Here is a 15,259-nt window from a genome sequence, read left to right on the forward strand (position 1 = left end):
AGTAATAGTCAATAATTGTTTGCTATCTTTCTCTCTGTCCTTTACACCTGTTTTAAAATTACTATCTCCAAATAGTTGTACCAGGGGTTTCAATTGAACATGTCCACTTATTTATACACATAATTGCATCTTGATCAGTCACCCTTTCAATCTTTCTACACAATCTATCACCTCCTTATCCATGTCTCCAAGTTTTCTACTCTATTTTCATATATTTACATTGAGTATTACAACTTTTCTCTTTGTCCTTAAATACATACTGCAAATAAGAGAATATATAAGCTTTGTGGGCACACTGAATATTAGTTCATAAAAGTTATGTGTGGAAGAATAACTAGAAATTTGGAAAACTTAAAAATTCCTAGGTTCTAAATAATGTTGAGTGAGAGAAGCCTAGAACACAGAAAACAAAGGGGCATGATCTTGATATACGACTGTTAAGGTGGGGGGGGGGGAGGGGGAGACAGTAGAGACAAGGTCTGGGAAACCAAAAACTTCTTGTCAAATGGTATTTCCTACAGGTTTGGGTCAGCGACATTATGTAACTAAAACCAAACAACTACTCAACATATAAAGGCCAAAAATAGACCTCTCAGTGGATCACAGTAGCTTAAAAGCTTTGTATGTATGTTCATATAAGACAAGGATAAGCAAACTCTATTGTTGACGTTACATTTAAAGTCCTAGGTGAATTTCCTTTGGTGTAGGCCACGTGGCTACTGTATATGTTTTTGGTACACTGTGTAATGGATATATGTCTACCTGATCTAGGGACAGGAAAGAAAAACAGGGTGTAATATATCACAAGAAATGTACACACTGCCCTATTATGTAACTGTACCTCTTTTGCACAACACCTTGTCAAAAATTTTTGTTTAATTAATAAATAAATTAAGAAAAAAATTGCTAGGTTCTGGTGGCTCATGCTTGTAATCATAGCTACTCAGGAGGCTATGATCTGAGGATCAAGGTTCAAAATCAGCCTTGGTTGCTAAGTCTTAGAGACTCTTATTTCTAATTAACCAGAATAAGACAGAAGTGGAGATACAGCTCAAGTGGTAGAATGCCAGCCTGGAACAAAAATGCCAAGAGAGATTATAAGTCCTTAGTTCAAGCTCCAGCATGCAAAAACTAAATTAAAAAATTTAAGTTTATCAAGTTGACTATTTCAAATTTGAAGTATAGTTAAGGGACTATTAAATGAGCTTTTTCCTCTAAAATTAAATGAGAATTAAAATTTTTATTTTAACAGGCAGACCAATCATTTTGAGATATTAATGCATAAGTACAATTTTGCTGTGGTTTTCCCCCCAATTATATTTAAGGAAAGTTGTTACTTTTATATTTCAGATAGCATTATATCAACATGTTTATTATTATTGTTTTTGGTGTTGGTTCTGGAGCTTGACTCAGGGTCTTTCTCTGAGTGCTTTCCCTGAGCCTTCTTGCTCAAGACAAGCACTCTACCACTTGTGCCACAGCTCCACTTATCACTTTTTTGAGGGGCTTGGTGAAGTGGAGGTAAGAGTCTGAGGGACTTTCTTGCCTGAGCTAGCTTAAAACCACAATCCTTAGATCTCAGACCAGTAGACAGGATGACAGGACTGAGCCACTGGTGCCCAGCTTCTAAATATAAGTATATTCAAGTGTAAGTTTGAGTAATATTAAAACTAAAATATGATTTAAACTGACATATTTTTGAAGTATTTTAAATCTTAAAATATGATTATCACTTGGAGTCTTTTTTAGTTTGCTAAATTATTTCATAAATCTGACTAAATTAGTGGAGTGTTTTATTAACTTGCTAAGATTGTACTGGACTCAATTAAAGGAACATTTTCTGCCAATTTATTTTCTATTTGTATTGACATTCTATTTTTGAGATCAGTTGACTGATATACCTTGTAGCTAAGCCCTCTGCAAAATAAGGAATATTTGATGAATATATATAGTATGTAAATATATAAGTATAAATATATTAATTATTACTAAGCCTTACATATAAGTGTACTAAAAAGAAACTTTCTTTTTTATTTTGTTTTGCCAGTCCTGGGGCTTGGACTGAGGGCATGAGCACTGGCCCTGGCTTCTTTTTTGCTCAAGGCTAGCACTCTACCACTTGAGCCATAGCGCCACTTCTGGCTTTTTCCATATATGTGGTGCTGAGGAATTGAACCCAGGGCTTCATGTATACGAGGCAAGCACTTCACCACTAAGCCATATTCCCAGCCCTCTAGCAACTAATTTAAAACTGTATATCAATTAATTGTAAAAAGGCCATGTGTTGCCAGGTGCTAGTGGCTTGTACCTGTAATTCCTGCTACTCAGGAGGCTGAAATCTAAGAATCTTAGTTCAAAGCCATCCCAGGCAGGAAAAGTCCATGAGACTCTTATCTCCAGTCAACCACAAAAAGCTAGAAGTAGGGCTGTGACTCAAATGGTAGAGTGCCAGCCTTGAGCAAAAGAGCTCAGGGACAACACCCAGGCCAGATGTTCAAGTCTCATTGCTGGCACAAAAAAAAAAAAAAAGAAAAGAAAAACAAAGGCCATGTGTTCAAAGAGAGATGCATGTTAGTACATGAGTATTACAAAAAATTCCAAGACAAGCGTAGTTCTTGTTAACCTGGCCTTCAGCTACTTCTTGTTCCTATTCAGTTAAATAAGATAAAAGAACAAATAAAGGAAATTGTCCAATCTTTAATACATCTTAAACTTGACTAAAGTTAAAAGAAGTTTATTGTCATGTAGACTACTGTTTCAAAGCTTTAGCTTTGAGTCTAAAAAAAATAGCTGTTGGACTGGGAAAATATAGCCTAGTGGTAGAGTGCTTGCCTCATATACATGAAGCCCTGGGTTCAATTCCTCAGCACCACGTATATAAAAAGAGCCAAAAGTGGCACTGTGGCTCAAGTGGTAGAGTGCTAGCCTTGAGCAAAAAGAAGCCAGGACAGTGCTCAGGCCCTGAGTTCAGACCCCGGGACTAGAAAGAAAGAAAGAACTGTTTAGCTGTTTAGCTACTTGCTATGTAGCCCAGGGAGGACTCAAATTCTCCATCCTTCTGCATCAGTCTCTTAAATTCTAGAATTACAGATGTGCACTAGCATGCCTGGCTTTATGTCCATAAGTTTCTTAGTCTTAGGTATACTTTTTGTTTTTTGTTTTTTTTTTTTTGGCCAGTCCTGGGCCTTGGACTCAGGGCCTGAGCACTGTCCCTGGCTTCTTCCCGCTCAAGGCTAGCACTCTGCCACTTGAGCCACAGCGCCGCTTCTGGCCGTTTTCTGTATATGTGGTGCTGGGGAATCGAACCTAGGGCCTCGTGTATCCGAGGCAGGCACTCTTGCCACTAGGCTATATCCCCAGCCCCTTAGGTATACTTTTTGACATCTTCAGTGTGTTGATTTTGGTCTTATTTTGCCTACTTTATTTATAATGAGTAATTTTATCTATATCATATAATTGAAGGAATATGTAAACTTAAAATTATTATAGCTTTTTTTGCACAGTTTGCTTTTGTGTATTACTTGAAACAAGAATATGTATATAATGTATAATATATCTGTTACATATTATAATATATAATGTATTATACACACATATATAATGAACTGGGTTTGTTTACATATTGTTTTAAAAGACCCATTCATTTCTTATTTATATCGTTTATAAATTTATTGATTTTGAAAAAATTTTATGAAATATTATTGTAGTAAAACATTTATCCCTGGGGGTTATTTGACATAGTTTAGAGGAACACTGTCAGTCATTATTTAGACATGGCTCTAAGTCAGGGCTCCTAAGGCAAAATGCTGTGAGAGAACTTTGGAATTGGTAACATTTATTATATTTAAAGTGGAATGGAGTGTAATCCATCTCTGCAAGAACGACATATACCATACATTTTTTCAAATGTATCATTGTTTCACTTGCAGGATATAGAAGGATACATCCAGCTGAAGTGCTTTTTGGCTGAGGATGATTTTGTTCTTTGCCTCTTAGTGTGTGTATTTCCTGTGATGCCCATGTTAAGTTTTAAAAAATAAGATTATTTTAAAACTGTTAAAAAAAGAATCATTATGGGAAATCTTCAAATAGATTAATGATAGTGACTATATGAAATAAAAACAAATGATAGCCATAGCAGTTTTAAGATATGGCTAATATTTGATGAAAAGGCATTGACTCAACTTCATTGTCTGTTTATGTTCATTTTAATTTTATGCAGATGGAGGAAGCGAGGAACCATCAGATCGAAGACAGTCAAGTGTAGATTCTCGCCAAAGCCGCTCTGGGCAAGGTAAGTTTTTCACAATTTCAGGGATTTCTTCCTAGTGCTTTTAAGGAGTGATTTTTTTTAAAAAACTACTTTGTGTGTTCTAGTTCCTCATTCAGGACAATTAATGCAGTCTAAATTCTGTAACATCACTTAGTTAAGGTATTAAAAGTGTTCATGTCATTGAAATAGTATTACTACCATTATAATGATACTAAGGTTGAAGCAATTAGATATCACTTTGGAATGTAACCAAAAGTATATCTCATACACTGAATTGTTTTCTTCTTGTTGGTATTGGGATTTGAACTCAGGACTTCATACTTGCTAGCTAGGTGCTCTATTACTTAGGCATGACTCTAGGCCTTTATGTTCTTATGTTCTGGTTTTTGTTTTTGTGGGTTTTTTTTTGTTGTTGTTTTTGTTTTGTTTTGTTTGTGTTTTTTTTTTTTTTGCTGGTCCTGGTGCTTGAACTCAGGGCATGGGTGCTGTTACTGAGCTTTTTTGTACTCAAGGCTAGTGCTCTACTACTTGAGCCACAGCACCACTTCTGTGTGTGTGTGTGTGTGTGTGTGTGTGTGTGTGTGTGTGTGTATTTATTTTATTTATTTTTTTTTCAAATTTTTATTATCAAACTGATGTACAGAAAGGTTACAGTTTCATACGTTAGGCACTGGATACATTTCTTGTACAGTTTGTTACCTTGTCCACTTCTGACTTTTTCTGAGTGGTTTATTGGAGGTCCGGGCTGGCTTCAAACTGCAATCCTCAGATCTCAGTCTCCTGAGTAGCTAGGATTACAGGCATGAGCCACCAGCACCTGGCTGCTCTAGTTATTTTGAAATAAGTTTTTACTTTTTTTCCAGTCCAAGACGGTCTGGATTGCAACCTTCCTATTTTATGCTTCATACTTAGATGGGATGACAGCCATGGCCTACCACTCCATTCTTTACTTCTGTATTTCGTTTTCTTCATAGTACTTCAAAAACAGTATTTAGGATAGAATATTGTCCTGGGATAGAAAAGCCTTTTGTCTGTTTCAATTATTTCTGTATTTTTAATGCCAAGAACAAATATCTGAACTATAGTACTCTCAATTAAGTAAACATTAAATGAATGAATGGATTTCAAAGACAATGAAAACAGAATAGAAAATAAACTGATGATTGTATGAGAAATGCTTACGCTATTACTTGCTGAATTTTACTTTCAGAGAATCTTTAGTAATAATTAAAACAAAATAAACTACTGTAGGTGTGGCTTAAGCAGTACTGCATCTGTCTGGCAAGTATGACACCTGGAGTTCAAACCTCACTCAGTACCACCACACACAAAAAAGTTTAATTTATAAATGTGTGGTGTTTTAATCCTATAAACACTCCAGATTCAAAATACGGTAGATTCACAGGAGAACTCAAACAATGTAATTTCTTAGAAAGGTCCCTAGTCCTACAAAATAAACACTAGGAAATGGGTATTGGAAAGGGGATGGGGTCAGAGGGAAGAGGGATAGACAAATGAAGCTGCGGGGTTGGGGGTATGAGAAGGGGAATGCATTCAAGGCATATCCTACAAAATTAAGAAAATTGAGGGTAGGGGTAGGATTGGGAAGGATGGGAGAGAATGATGAAGGGGTAACATTGGTCAAGATACACTGTATTCATAAGCTGCTTTGTTGAATGGCATCTCCTTTGTATAACTACTTAAAGATTTGGAAGAGAAAAAAAAAAAGAAGCTTCAGGTTCATTTACTACATATTCCTGCCCCCCGCTTTTTTTCCTCAAACCTTGCTCTTAGGTTTTAATTTATTTACTTAAATTTTTTTTTTTTTTTGGCCAGTCCTGGGCTTGGACTCAGGGCCTGAGCACTGTCCCTGGCTTCTTTTTGCTCAAGGCTAGCACTCTGCCACTTGAGCCACAGCGCCACTTCTGGCCACTTTCTGTATATGTGGTGCTGGGGAATCGAACCCAGGGCCTCATGTATATGAGGCAGGCACTCTTGCCACTAGGCCATATCCCCAGCCCAAAAAAATTTTATTGTTTTAAAGGTGATGTATAGAGGGGTTATGAGTATATTTCTCATTTACACTAAAATGAGTGTATTTCTTTTTGGACAAAGTATATATGAGTAATGAGTATACTTCTTTTTGGACAATATCACCCCTTTCCTTCGTTCTCTCTCAGTTTTTCCCTCCCATCCCCATACACAAGTTGAATAGTTCATTTTCAACATAGTATCAAGTGAGTAACACTGCTGCATTTACTCACCCTTTGTTCCTCCATTTTTGTATACCCCTTACCCTCCCAAAGATAGATAGATGAACAAAAAAAAAGAGAAAAGAAAACACAAACAACAACAAAGAAAATACCTCCTGTTTCCATTTTTTTGGAATTTATTTCAATGAGCATTATTTAATTGATCAGGGAGGCATAGAGGCATTGCACCATTGTTTCTTCCCCTAACAGTCCTCCCTTTGGTCTTACTGTATGAATGCCTAGAGTACTGTATAATTTACCATGTCCCAGTGTATTTTAGATCTAGCTTCTGCCATTTATCTCTCTGGACTGCTCTTAGGTTTTTAGAGGAGTGAACCTACACTTCTATTCTTACTAATTTCCAGAAACTATTTGAAAGATTAATAATGGGGGATTCAAGAGAAGACAACATCCACATGATTGTTATTGTATTTGCTCTACTTTATGCATTGACTTACTTTTTATTAGAGATTATATATATAAGCTGAGCTTATTTAGCTCTAAATATTAAACAGATAAATGAGCTAGTTTTATATGACTGAAACTTAACTTAGATTTACCATTGTAAATATCGTGTTAGGTGGAAATTAGTTTTTGACATTTTTCTGTGTGAGTATACTAATGCTTACACTGAAACAGGCTCCTCCTTCATTCTAGAATATTACTAAGATATTTTTATTGATGAAACCATGGATAATTATATAAAGTGATAAAAATTATTTCAATATTCACGGTATCATTTTAAAATTTCACTATAAAATATGTATGTAATAAGCAACATCATTAATGAACTAAAACTTTTTGTTTTAGTAGTTTATTGTTTAGATTAAGAAAATAATTTAGAATTCAATATGAATTGCCTTAGAGATAAAGAAAATAATACTTAGTAGTATATTTGTGCCATGTTTTAAAATAGGTACTTTCCATAATCCTCAGTAAAATATTAGCATAACACTATGAGGTTGTTATTTTCCGTAGGAAAATACTTTGAACTTTATATTAATATTAATCTATACCAAAAAATTTAAATCAGCACTGTTGGTAGTATTTATTTAGAACCTTTCAATTCTGTTATTTAAAGAACAATTTTGTTTGTTGGATAATACTTGGAAAATTTGAACTTTGAAATGTTTGTATTTCTAATTCTATATTTCTTTTAAAATTCAATTTTTACTGACTTTCAACTCAGTATATTAGCCTGTTTCATAAAATTAAAATTGAAATTTTCTAGTGTTTTCATAAAAAATTTCATATAAAAATTTATTCTTCCGCCAAAAAATTTATCAGGATATGATGAATTATTCAGGGGTCTAGATATTCACACAGTGAGACCAAAGGAGGATATTCTTAGGAGAGGATCACAAAAGCTCAATAGTAATGTTCACATGATCATATAAAATATTTATTGAAATGAAAACAGGTTTTTTTCTTTGTTGCTATTTTTATTTTCTTTACCTTTTGTCTTGTTTATAAGTTTTACCTGTTTTGGAGAGGGTAAGGGTGGTCACAGATTGAGTAGGACAAAGGGTGAACAAATGCAGCAATGATACTCACTAGACACTATGCTGAAAAAGAACTGTATAATTTGGCCAGGGGACAGGAAGGAAAAACTGGGAGAGAGCAAGGGAAGGGGTGACATTGTTCAAAAAGAAATGTACTCATTACTTGGCTTATGTAACTGTAACCCCTCCATACATCATCATACATACATTTGTGTATAATTATCATTATAGTATATATCATATGTTATTATAGTATATTAATATGATATTATATATGAATATACTATATTATTAATTATACAATTAATATGTAATTATATGAATAATAACATGTTATGTTATATACTTATAATCATAATAAAGGGTCAAGGACAATTGGTTATCAAAGGACATAAATATATGTGCACATAGATATATATGTGTGTGTGTGTGTGTGTATTTTTTTTGAAGACTAAAGAACTGGTTCCCACAAGGGGGCAGACTAAGACAACTTGAAAAACACTATAAACCTGGATGTAGTGTATATATAATCCATCAAAATTTATTTCAAATGCATAGGTGATGTATTAGGAGAAATCAATATGGGCCAGGAGGAACAGAGAGGTAACTCACTGATTATCCAATGAATGATACCATGTACTGGAGGCTTCTACCTAGCCATTTCCCCATGCATAAGAGGATTATTGGAAGGTTGAACACTCAGCAGTAGTTCTAGTCAGATTATCGTTGATGAATAGAAATCCATATTTCTGATCACATGTATACATTCCATCTCATTCTGATGAATACGTTGTGCAAAGGTAACACAGCTGGGTAGAGACTAACCAAATCCCCAGAACAGGTCATTTGGTCTCTTGCATTGAATTTGTGAATTTCCTTCCTATGTCTACAAGAATATAGACTCCACTCCAAAACTTCTAGAGCTGATAGATACGATCAGCAAAGTAGCAGGATGTAAAATCAATACACACCCAGCACCAGTGGCTCATGCCTACAATTCTGTCTACTCAGGAGGTTGAGATCTGAGGATTGTGAGTTGAAGTCACCTCAAGCAAGAAAGTCTGTGAGACTCTTATCTCCAATTAGCTACCAACAAAACAAAACAAAAACCCTGAAAGTGGAGCTGTGGCTCAAGTGGTAGAGCACTAGCCTTGAGCAAAAAAAAGCTCAGTAACAGCACTCAGGCACTAAGTTTAAGCCCAGGACCAGCACACACACAAAAAAAAAATCCCACAAAAGTCAGTACTTTTTTTTTTAATACCAACAGTGAACAAATAGAGAACAACTCCATTCACAATAGCCTCAAAAATATGAAATACCTAGAAATAAAGCTAACCTAGAAGATAAAGAAATAAATAGAAGATACCAGGAAGTAGAAAGACCCAAGCCACATGAGCCATGCTTTCAACCTTTTTTGCTTTTGTTAATTTTTGAATTCGGATTTGTTTTTTGCCCAGACTGACATGGGCTATGATTCTCTTTATACTTTGTACCTAGCTGAGATGATAGGCATGTCCTATACTGTACCCAGCTTTTTATTGGTTGAGATGGGTTCTTTTGAACTTTTAGCTCCAGTTGAGCGCAAACTATGATCTTTCTGATTTCAGCCTTCTGAATGGCTAAGAATACAGATGTGAGTCATCATTCCTAGTTTATGTGCATATCTTAAAGTGTTTTTTCTATGTTTTCCTCAAGTAGTTTAAAAGTTCTCGACTTCACATTAATAGTATTTTTTTAATCCAGTGTGAGTTGATTTTTAAAATGCAGGTGAGAGATACAGATCTAGTTCCACTCTTGTATGGATATCCAGTTTTCTCAGTACCACTTTTTAATAAGAAACTTTTTTTTATCCCCAAAGTATGTTTCTGGGTATATTGGAGAGATATGGATCTAGTTTCACTCTTGTATGTGTATGTAGTTTTCCCAGAACCACTTTTTATCCACGAAGTATGCTTTTGGCACCTCTATCAAGAATCAGATGACTCTAGATGATGGGTTTATTTCTGAGACTTCTATTGGATATGTTTGCTTTTTGTGCAGTACCTGATTATTTTTTTTTGTTGCTATGGCTTTATAATACAGTTTGAAACCAGATATTGTGATACTCCAACATTACTGTTTTTGCTCATGATTACTTTGGCTATTACTTTTATGCTTTCATATGAACTTCAGATTTTTTTTGTATTTCTGTGAACAACATCAATGGAGTTTTGATGGGGCTTGCATTGAATCTACTGAACATATTCAGCAATATGAACATTTTAGCAATATTAATTCTATTGATCCATGAACCTGGAGGTCTTTTCATCTTCTAGTGTCTTCTTCACTTTCTTTATCAGTACTTGAGAGTTTTCAGTGTAGAAGGTTTTTGTTTTTATTTTTAAATCATCTTTGGTTCAATTTATTGTATACATACATGTCTCTTTTTGAAGGTATCATGACTGATGTTTCCTGCTCTCTATTGTCAAGTAGTGTTTGTTTTGTGAAATTGAATAAATACATCTTATACCTGTAGTCTTATAATCATTATATCTTCTTAAGTTCCTTATATCATTATGTAGTGACCTTCTAATTATCGTTTGAACTACTTTGGTTTTGCATTCCATTAATTTTGAATATTATTTTTTATTCTTTTACTTTCAGTCTCTGTTCCTTTCCAGTAATGTGTATTTCTTCAAGGCAGCAAATAGTTGGATCTTGTCTTCTTTAAAGTTTCAATCATAAATTCACTTTAGTAGGATGTATCCAACAAAAATTAGTTTTATATTGGATCTTGTTTTTTAGCCCATTCTACCAGCCTGCTACATTGGAATGTTGGACCTTTTTCATTTAGTGTTATTGAGAGTGCTATGCTAATTTCTTCAGTTTTGTTGGGCTTGTTCTTGGTTTATTTGAGTACTTTTTTTTTTTTGGCCAGTCCTCGGGCTTGGACTCAGGGCCTGAGCACTGTCCCTGGCTTCTTTTTGCTCAAGGCTAGCACTCTGCCACTTGAGCCACAGCGCCACTTCTGGCTGTTTTGTATATGTGGTGCTGGGGAATTGAACCCAGGGCCTCATGTATATGAGGCAAGCACTCTTGCCACTAGGCCATATCCCCAGCCCATTTGAGTACTTTTTGTTATTTCTTTCTTACACATTTTAAATGTTTGATAGTTTACTGAGGTGATAATATTTGATTGTTTCCTGATTGTCATTTCCTTTCTGTTTTTCTCATGAGATTTATTCTTTTCTTAGCTCTTATGATTTTGACTATCTATGGTTTTCTTCTGTATGTAGAATTCCTTTAAATATTGGTTGCAGTGCCAAGTTAGTAGTTACAAATTATGGTAGTTTTTGCTTATTGTTTGAAGATATTTGGTTTTCCATCAATGTTAAAGGCTGACTGCTACATATAGCAATCTTAATTGGCAGTTACTATGTTTTTACTGTTTGGTATATACCACTTCATGTTTTTTAAGGTCTATACTAAGAAGAAATGATGTATTCTGATGAGTGTGTCATTGTGAGTAACTTGGAGCTTCTCTCTTACAGCTTTCAATATTCTTTCTTCTGACCACTTGACATTTTAACTACTATATGATGTAGGGAAGTTCTTTTATCATCATGTCTTATAGTTCTAAATGCCTTTTCTTCTTGGCTATCTATATTGTACCATGGGTTTGGGAAATTTTATGCGATATTATGAGTAGGTATTCTATAAATGGACTTTGAATCTCAGAGAGTGGCATTGAGAGTGAGAAAATACAAACTATAGTAAACACAACATCTAAAAAATAAAATTTTTGTTGCCAGGCCTGGGGCTTGAACTCAGGGCCTGGGCACTGTCACTGTCCCTGAGCTTCTTTTTGTTCAATGCTAGTACTCTACCACTTTAGCCACAGTACCACTTACAGCTTTTTTTGTTTATGTGGTACTGAGGAATCCATTTCAGGGTTTCATGCATGTTAAGCAAGCACTCTACCACTAAGCCACATTCCCAGCCCTGAAAAGTCATTTTTAAATGCAGTAAAAAGTAATTGGAAATTATACTACCAGTAAGGATAGCAAAGAAATAAGCTAAGATACAGTATTAGTTTCTTTTACAATGCTGTGACTCAGTATGTGAGAGAAACAATTTAAAATGAGTCAGGATTTATTTTGGCTCACAATTTTAGAGAGTTCAGTCCCTGCTTATTTGCCTCCATGTTACTAGGCTTCTTGTGCTAGGTTCTTACATGACAGCAGAGAGCTGTTGGCTCATGGCAGACAGAAGTCAAGAGAGGGAGGGAGGGAAGAGAGGGCAGGAAAGGGCCATAGACAATATATTCCTAAGGACCTATATCTAGTAACCTACTTCCTCCAGCTAGGCCCAACCTTCTGAAGTTTCCAGAACCTCCCAAAATAATATCACTAGCTAGGAACCAAAGTTTTTACACATCTATCTAGGTGGAGGGGGCATTTCCTATTCAACTCATAACAAATTTTAAAGGACAAAATAGTCATTTGAAAACAATTGAAGTTTAAAGCATTAGTTAAGCAAGTAATAAAAAGTGGAGATGTAGAAAAGATTTTAAAAAGAAGCAAAATAGCAAAAAGAGGGTAAGTATATGGAGACATTTTTCTTTTTCCCAGGCTTCTCTTTTTGTAGTTTACTTGTTGTATGTGTGAGTAGTGATTTCCAAACCCCCTTTCTGTGTTTCAAACAGGTTAGATCAAAAGAATTATTTATGAACTGAGCTCTCCTAATTCTTTTTTTTTTTTTTTTTTTTCCAGTCCTGGGGCTTGGACTCAGGGCCTAAGCACTGTCCCTGGCTTCTTTTTGCTCAAGGCTAGCACTCTGCCACTTGAGCCACAGCACCACTTCTGGCCATTTTCTGTATATGTGGTGCTGGGGAATTGAACCCAGGGCCTCATGTAAAGAAGGCAAGCACTCTTGCCACTAGGCCATATCCCCAGCCCCCTAATTCTTGTAATCACTATAACCACTGTTGGATTCAATTCCTGCCTGTGTTTTGTGTATTCAGGCCCAGCAACACAGTAAGTGTAGGAGCTACCTACAAGGTACTCCTGACTATGTGGACTGTGCAATTGTATGTCCCATCAGAGGCTCTGCTGTTGGGAATGGGAAATGCTCAAGTAAGGGCTGTATTCCTATCATATGTCTCTGGGGCTTTGAGAGTCCAAAAAAAAAAAAAAAGTCAAATCAAAGCAATCAACTACTTGGGGTGAGGTATAGACACTGAAAAGTCCTGGAAGCTCTGGCCACGCCAGGCTGTTAGAACCCCCAATTAGTTTCACATGTAGATGGTCGTTTTCTTCTTTCCAGAAGTCAGGCTGTAGTTCCCAAATGTAAGCACCCTCTGCTTTCCTCTGCAGCATTACCTGGGCTTCCAGAATCATAAACATGTTTTGCTGTGTTTGTGTCCAAGTCACAGTCAGTTTCCTGAGCCCACACTCATTATTATAGCTTATCTTGTCAGTGGAGAGAGGAAGCCTTTGGGTCTTGGAGATGGAGAAATGCAGGGGCTTTTGCTTCCCTGCTTGCTGAAAGGTTTGATAAAAGGTCTCTGTTGAGATGTTTCTCCCTATTACAGCACCTGTGAGCAAGGTAGGAAGCACAGAGGAAGATCATCAATCTTAAACTATATTTTGTGAGTCTGTGGAGTTCACCAAGATTTTCTTTTCTTCATTGGCTTAAGGATTCTACTAAGAGGATTCTCCTTCTTTCTACTAAGTTGCTTAAGTGTCCAATGTCAGAGTCTTGTTTCTTTTACAGATCTACAGTTCAGTAGTTTTGGGTTTCACCTGGTCTCTGCCTGCTGCTCATTGTTTAACTTCTGTACTTTTCCATTCTTCTTCTCCTTCTCCCAGCAGCCATACACTTGATATTTTGTTTTAGACTCATAGATATGAAAGAAAATCCTAGGTGTCATTAATCTGCCATCTTGCCATCTTTTCCAGTTCTGTTTTATATTTTTTTCTTTGATGTTAATGAGATTTGAACTAAAGGCCTCATACTTGCTAGGTAGATGCTCTAATGCTGAGCCATGCCTCTAGCTTTTTTTATTATTGGTTATTTATTTATTTTTTGGTCAGCCATGGGGCTTGTACTCTGGGCCTGGGCACTGTCCCTGAGCTCTTAAGCTCAAGACTAGCACTCTACCACTTGAGCCACAGCACCACTTCCAGTTTTCTGGTGCTTAATTGGAGACAAGAGTTGCATGGAGTTTCCTTGCCTGGGCTGGCTTTGAACTACTATCCTCAGATCTCAGCCCCCTGAGTAGCTAGGATTACAGGAGTGAGACATGGGCGCCCAGCCATACTGGTTATTTTTGAGATGGGGATCTATTTTCCTGCCCAAACATGCATCTGGACTATGATCTTCCTGTTGTTGTTGTTGTTTCCTGAATAGTTGGGTAACAGACAAACATCACACAGCCGGTTTTTCTGTTGATATGAAATGTCATGAACATTTCTCTGTGGCCTGTCCTTGAACTATCATCCTCCCAATCTCAGCCTCCAGAGTAGCTAGGCTTGTGTGCATGTGTCACTGGAGCCACCTCCTCCTCCTTTTTTTTTTTTTTTTGGTCCAGTACTGGGGCTTGATTAGGTAGGACCTAATGCTTACTAGACAGGTGTTCTCCCACTTGAGCCATGTCTTCAGCCCCCTCATATTTTAATAATGCTAGCTTAATTTTTTTATTTTTCAGTGTCCATTGCATGTCCATACTTGTATGTTACCTTTGTAGCCTGTGAACTTAAAAACTTGGTTATTTTGTATGATTGAACTTTTTGGGGAGTGGGTAACCTTAAAATTTTCACATAGGCAATAATATTGAATGACTATGTGATTCTATACTATCTTTCTATGATTCTTTCTGCCTTATTTTTGAGCTTGGGAAAAAGTTACAGTCAAAAGGTGAGAAACTCTAATTTAAAAGAACATTTAGAATAAATTATACAAAACTTTTTTATTTCTCTAAAATCTTTGAAGTTCTTTGTATTGAGTCATATATACATTTGCTCTCAGGTTCTTCTATGAAGAAATTTTATTGATGCATTACTTTTAAACTGAAAATTCACAACTCATCTGTACAGTTCAATGAATTATCACTCAATAAATGTATCATACTGGGGGGTTCTTATTTTAATTTTTATTGTTATACTTGTGGTTATTTAAAAATTTAGAAAGTAATTCTCTAGAATAGACATTGTATTTGGCTAAGGCATTTGTCCTTATTAACTTCAATTTTA

General features: G+C 35.8%; 1 protein-coding gene across 7 annotated transcripts in view; it reads left to right on the forward strand.

Annotated features, from left to right (window-relative positions):
* The window catches only part of Tanc2 (tetratricopeptide repeat, ankyrin repeat and coiled-coil containing 2), a 251,669-nt gene that overhangs the window by 78,562 nt on the left and 157,848 nt on the right, over positions 1-15,259 (forward strand). For 6 of the 7 annotated variants that reach the window (XM_048367307.1, XM_048367308.1, XM_048367309.1 and 3 more), the window contains exon 3: positions 4,223-4,294. In XM_048367307.1, the coding sequence (XP_048223264.1) occupies positions 4,223-4,294 (72 nt within the window). Of the gene's footprint in view, positions 1-1,052; positions 1,059-4,222; positions 4,295-15,259 lie in introns of those variants that run through there. The other variant, XM_048367312.1, reaches the window with a different exon arrangement.

This window comes from Perognathus longimembris, chromosome 17, assembly GCF_023159225.1.
Source record: "Perognathus longimembris pacificus isolate PPM17 chromosome 17, ASM2315922v1, whole genome shotgun sequence".
NCBI lineage: Eukaryota > Metazoa > Chordata > Mammalia > Rodentia > Heteromyidae > Perognathus > Perognathus longimembris.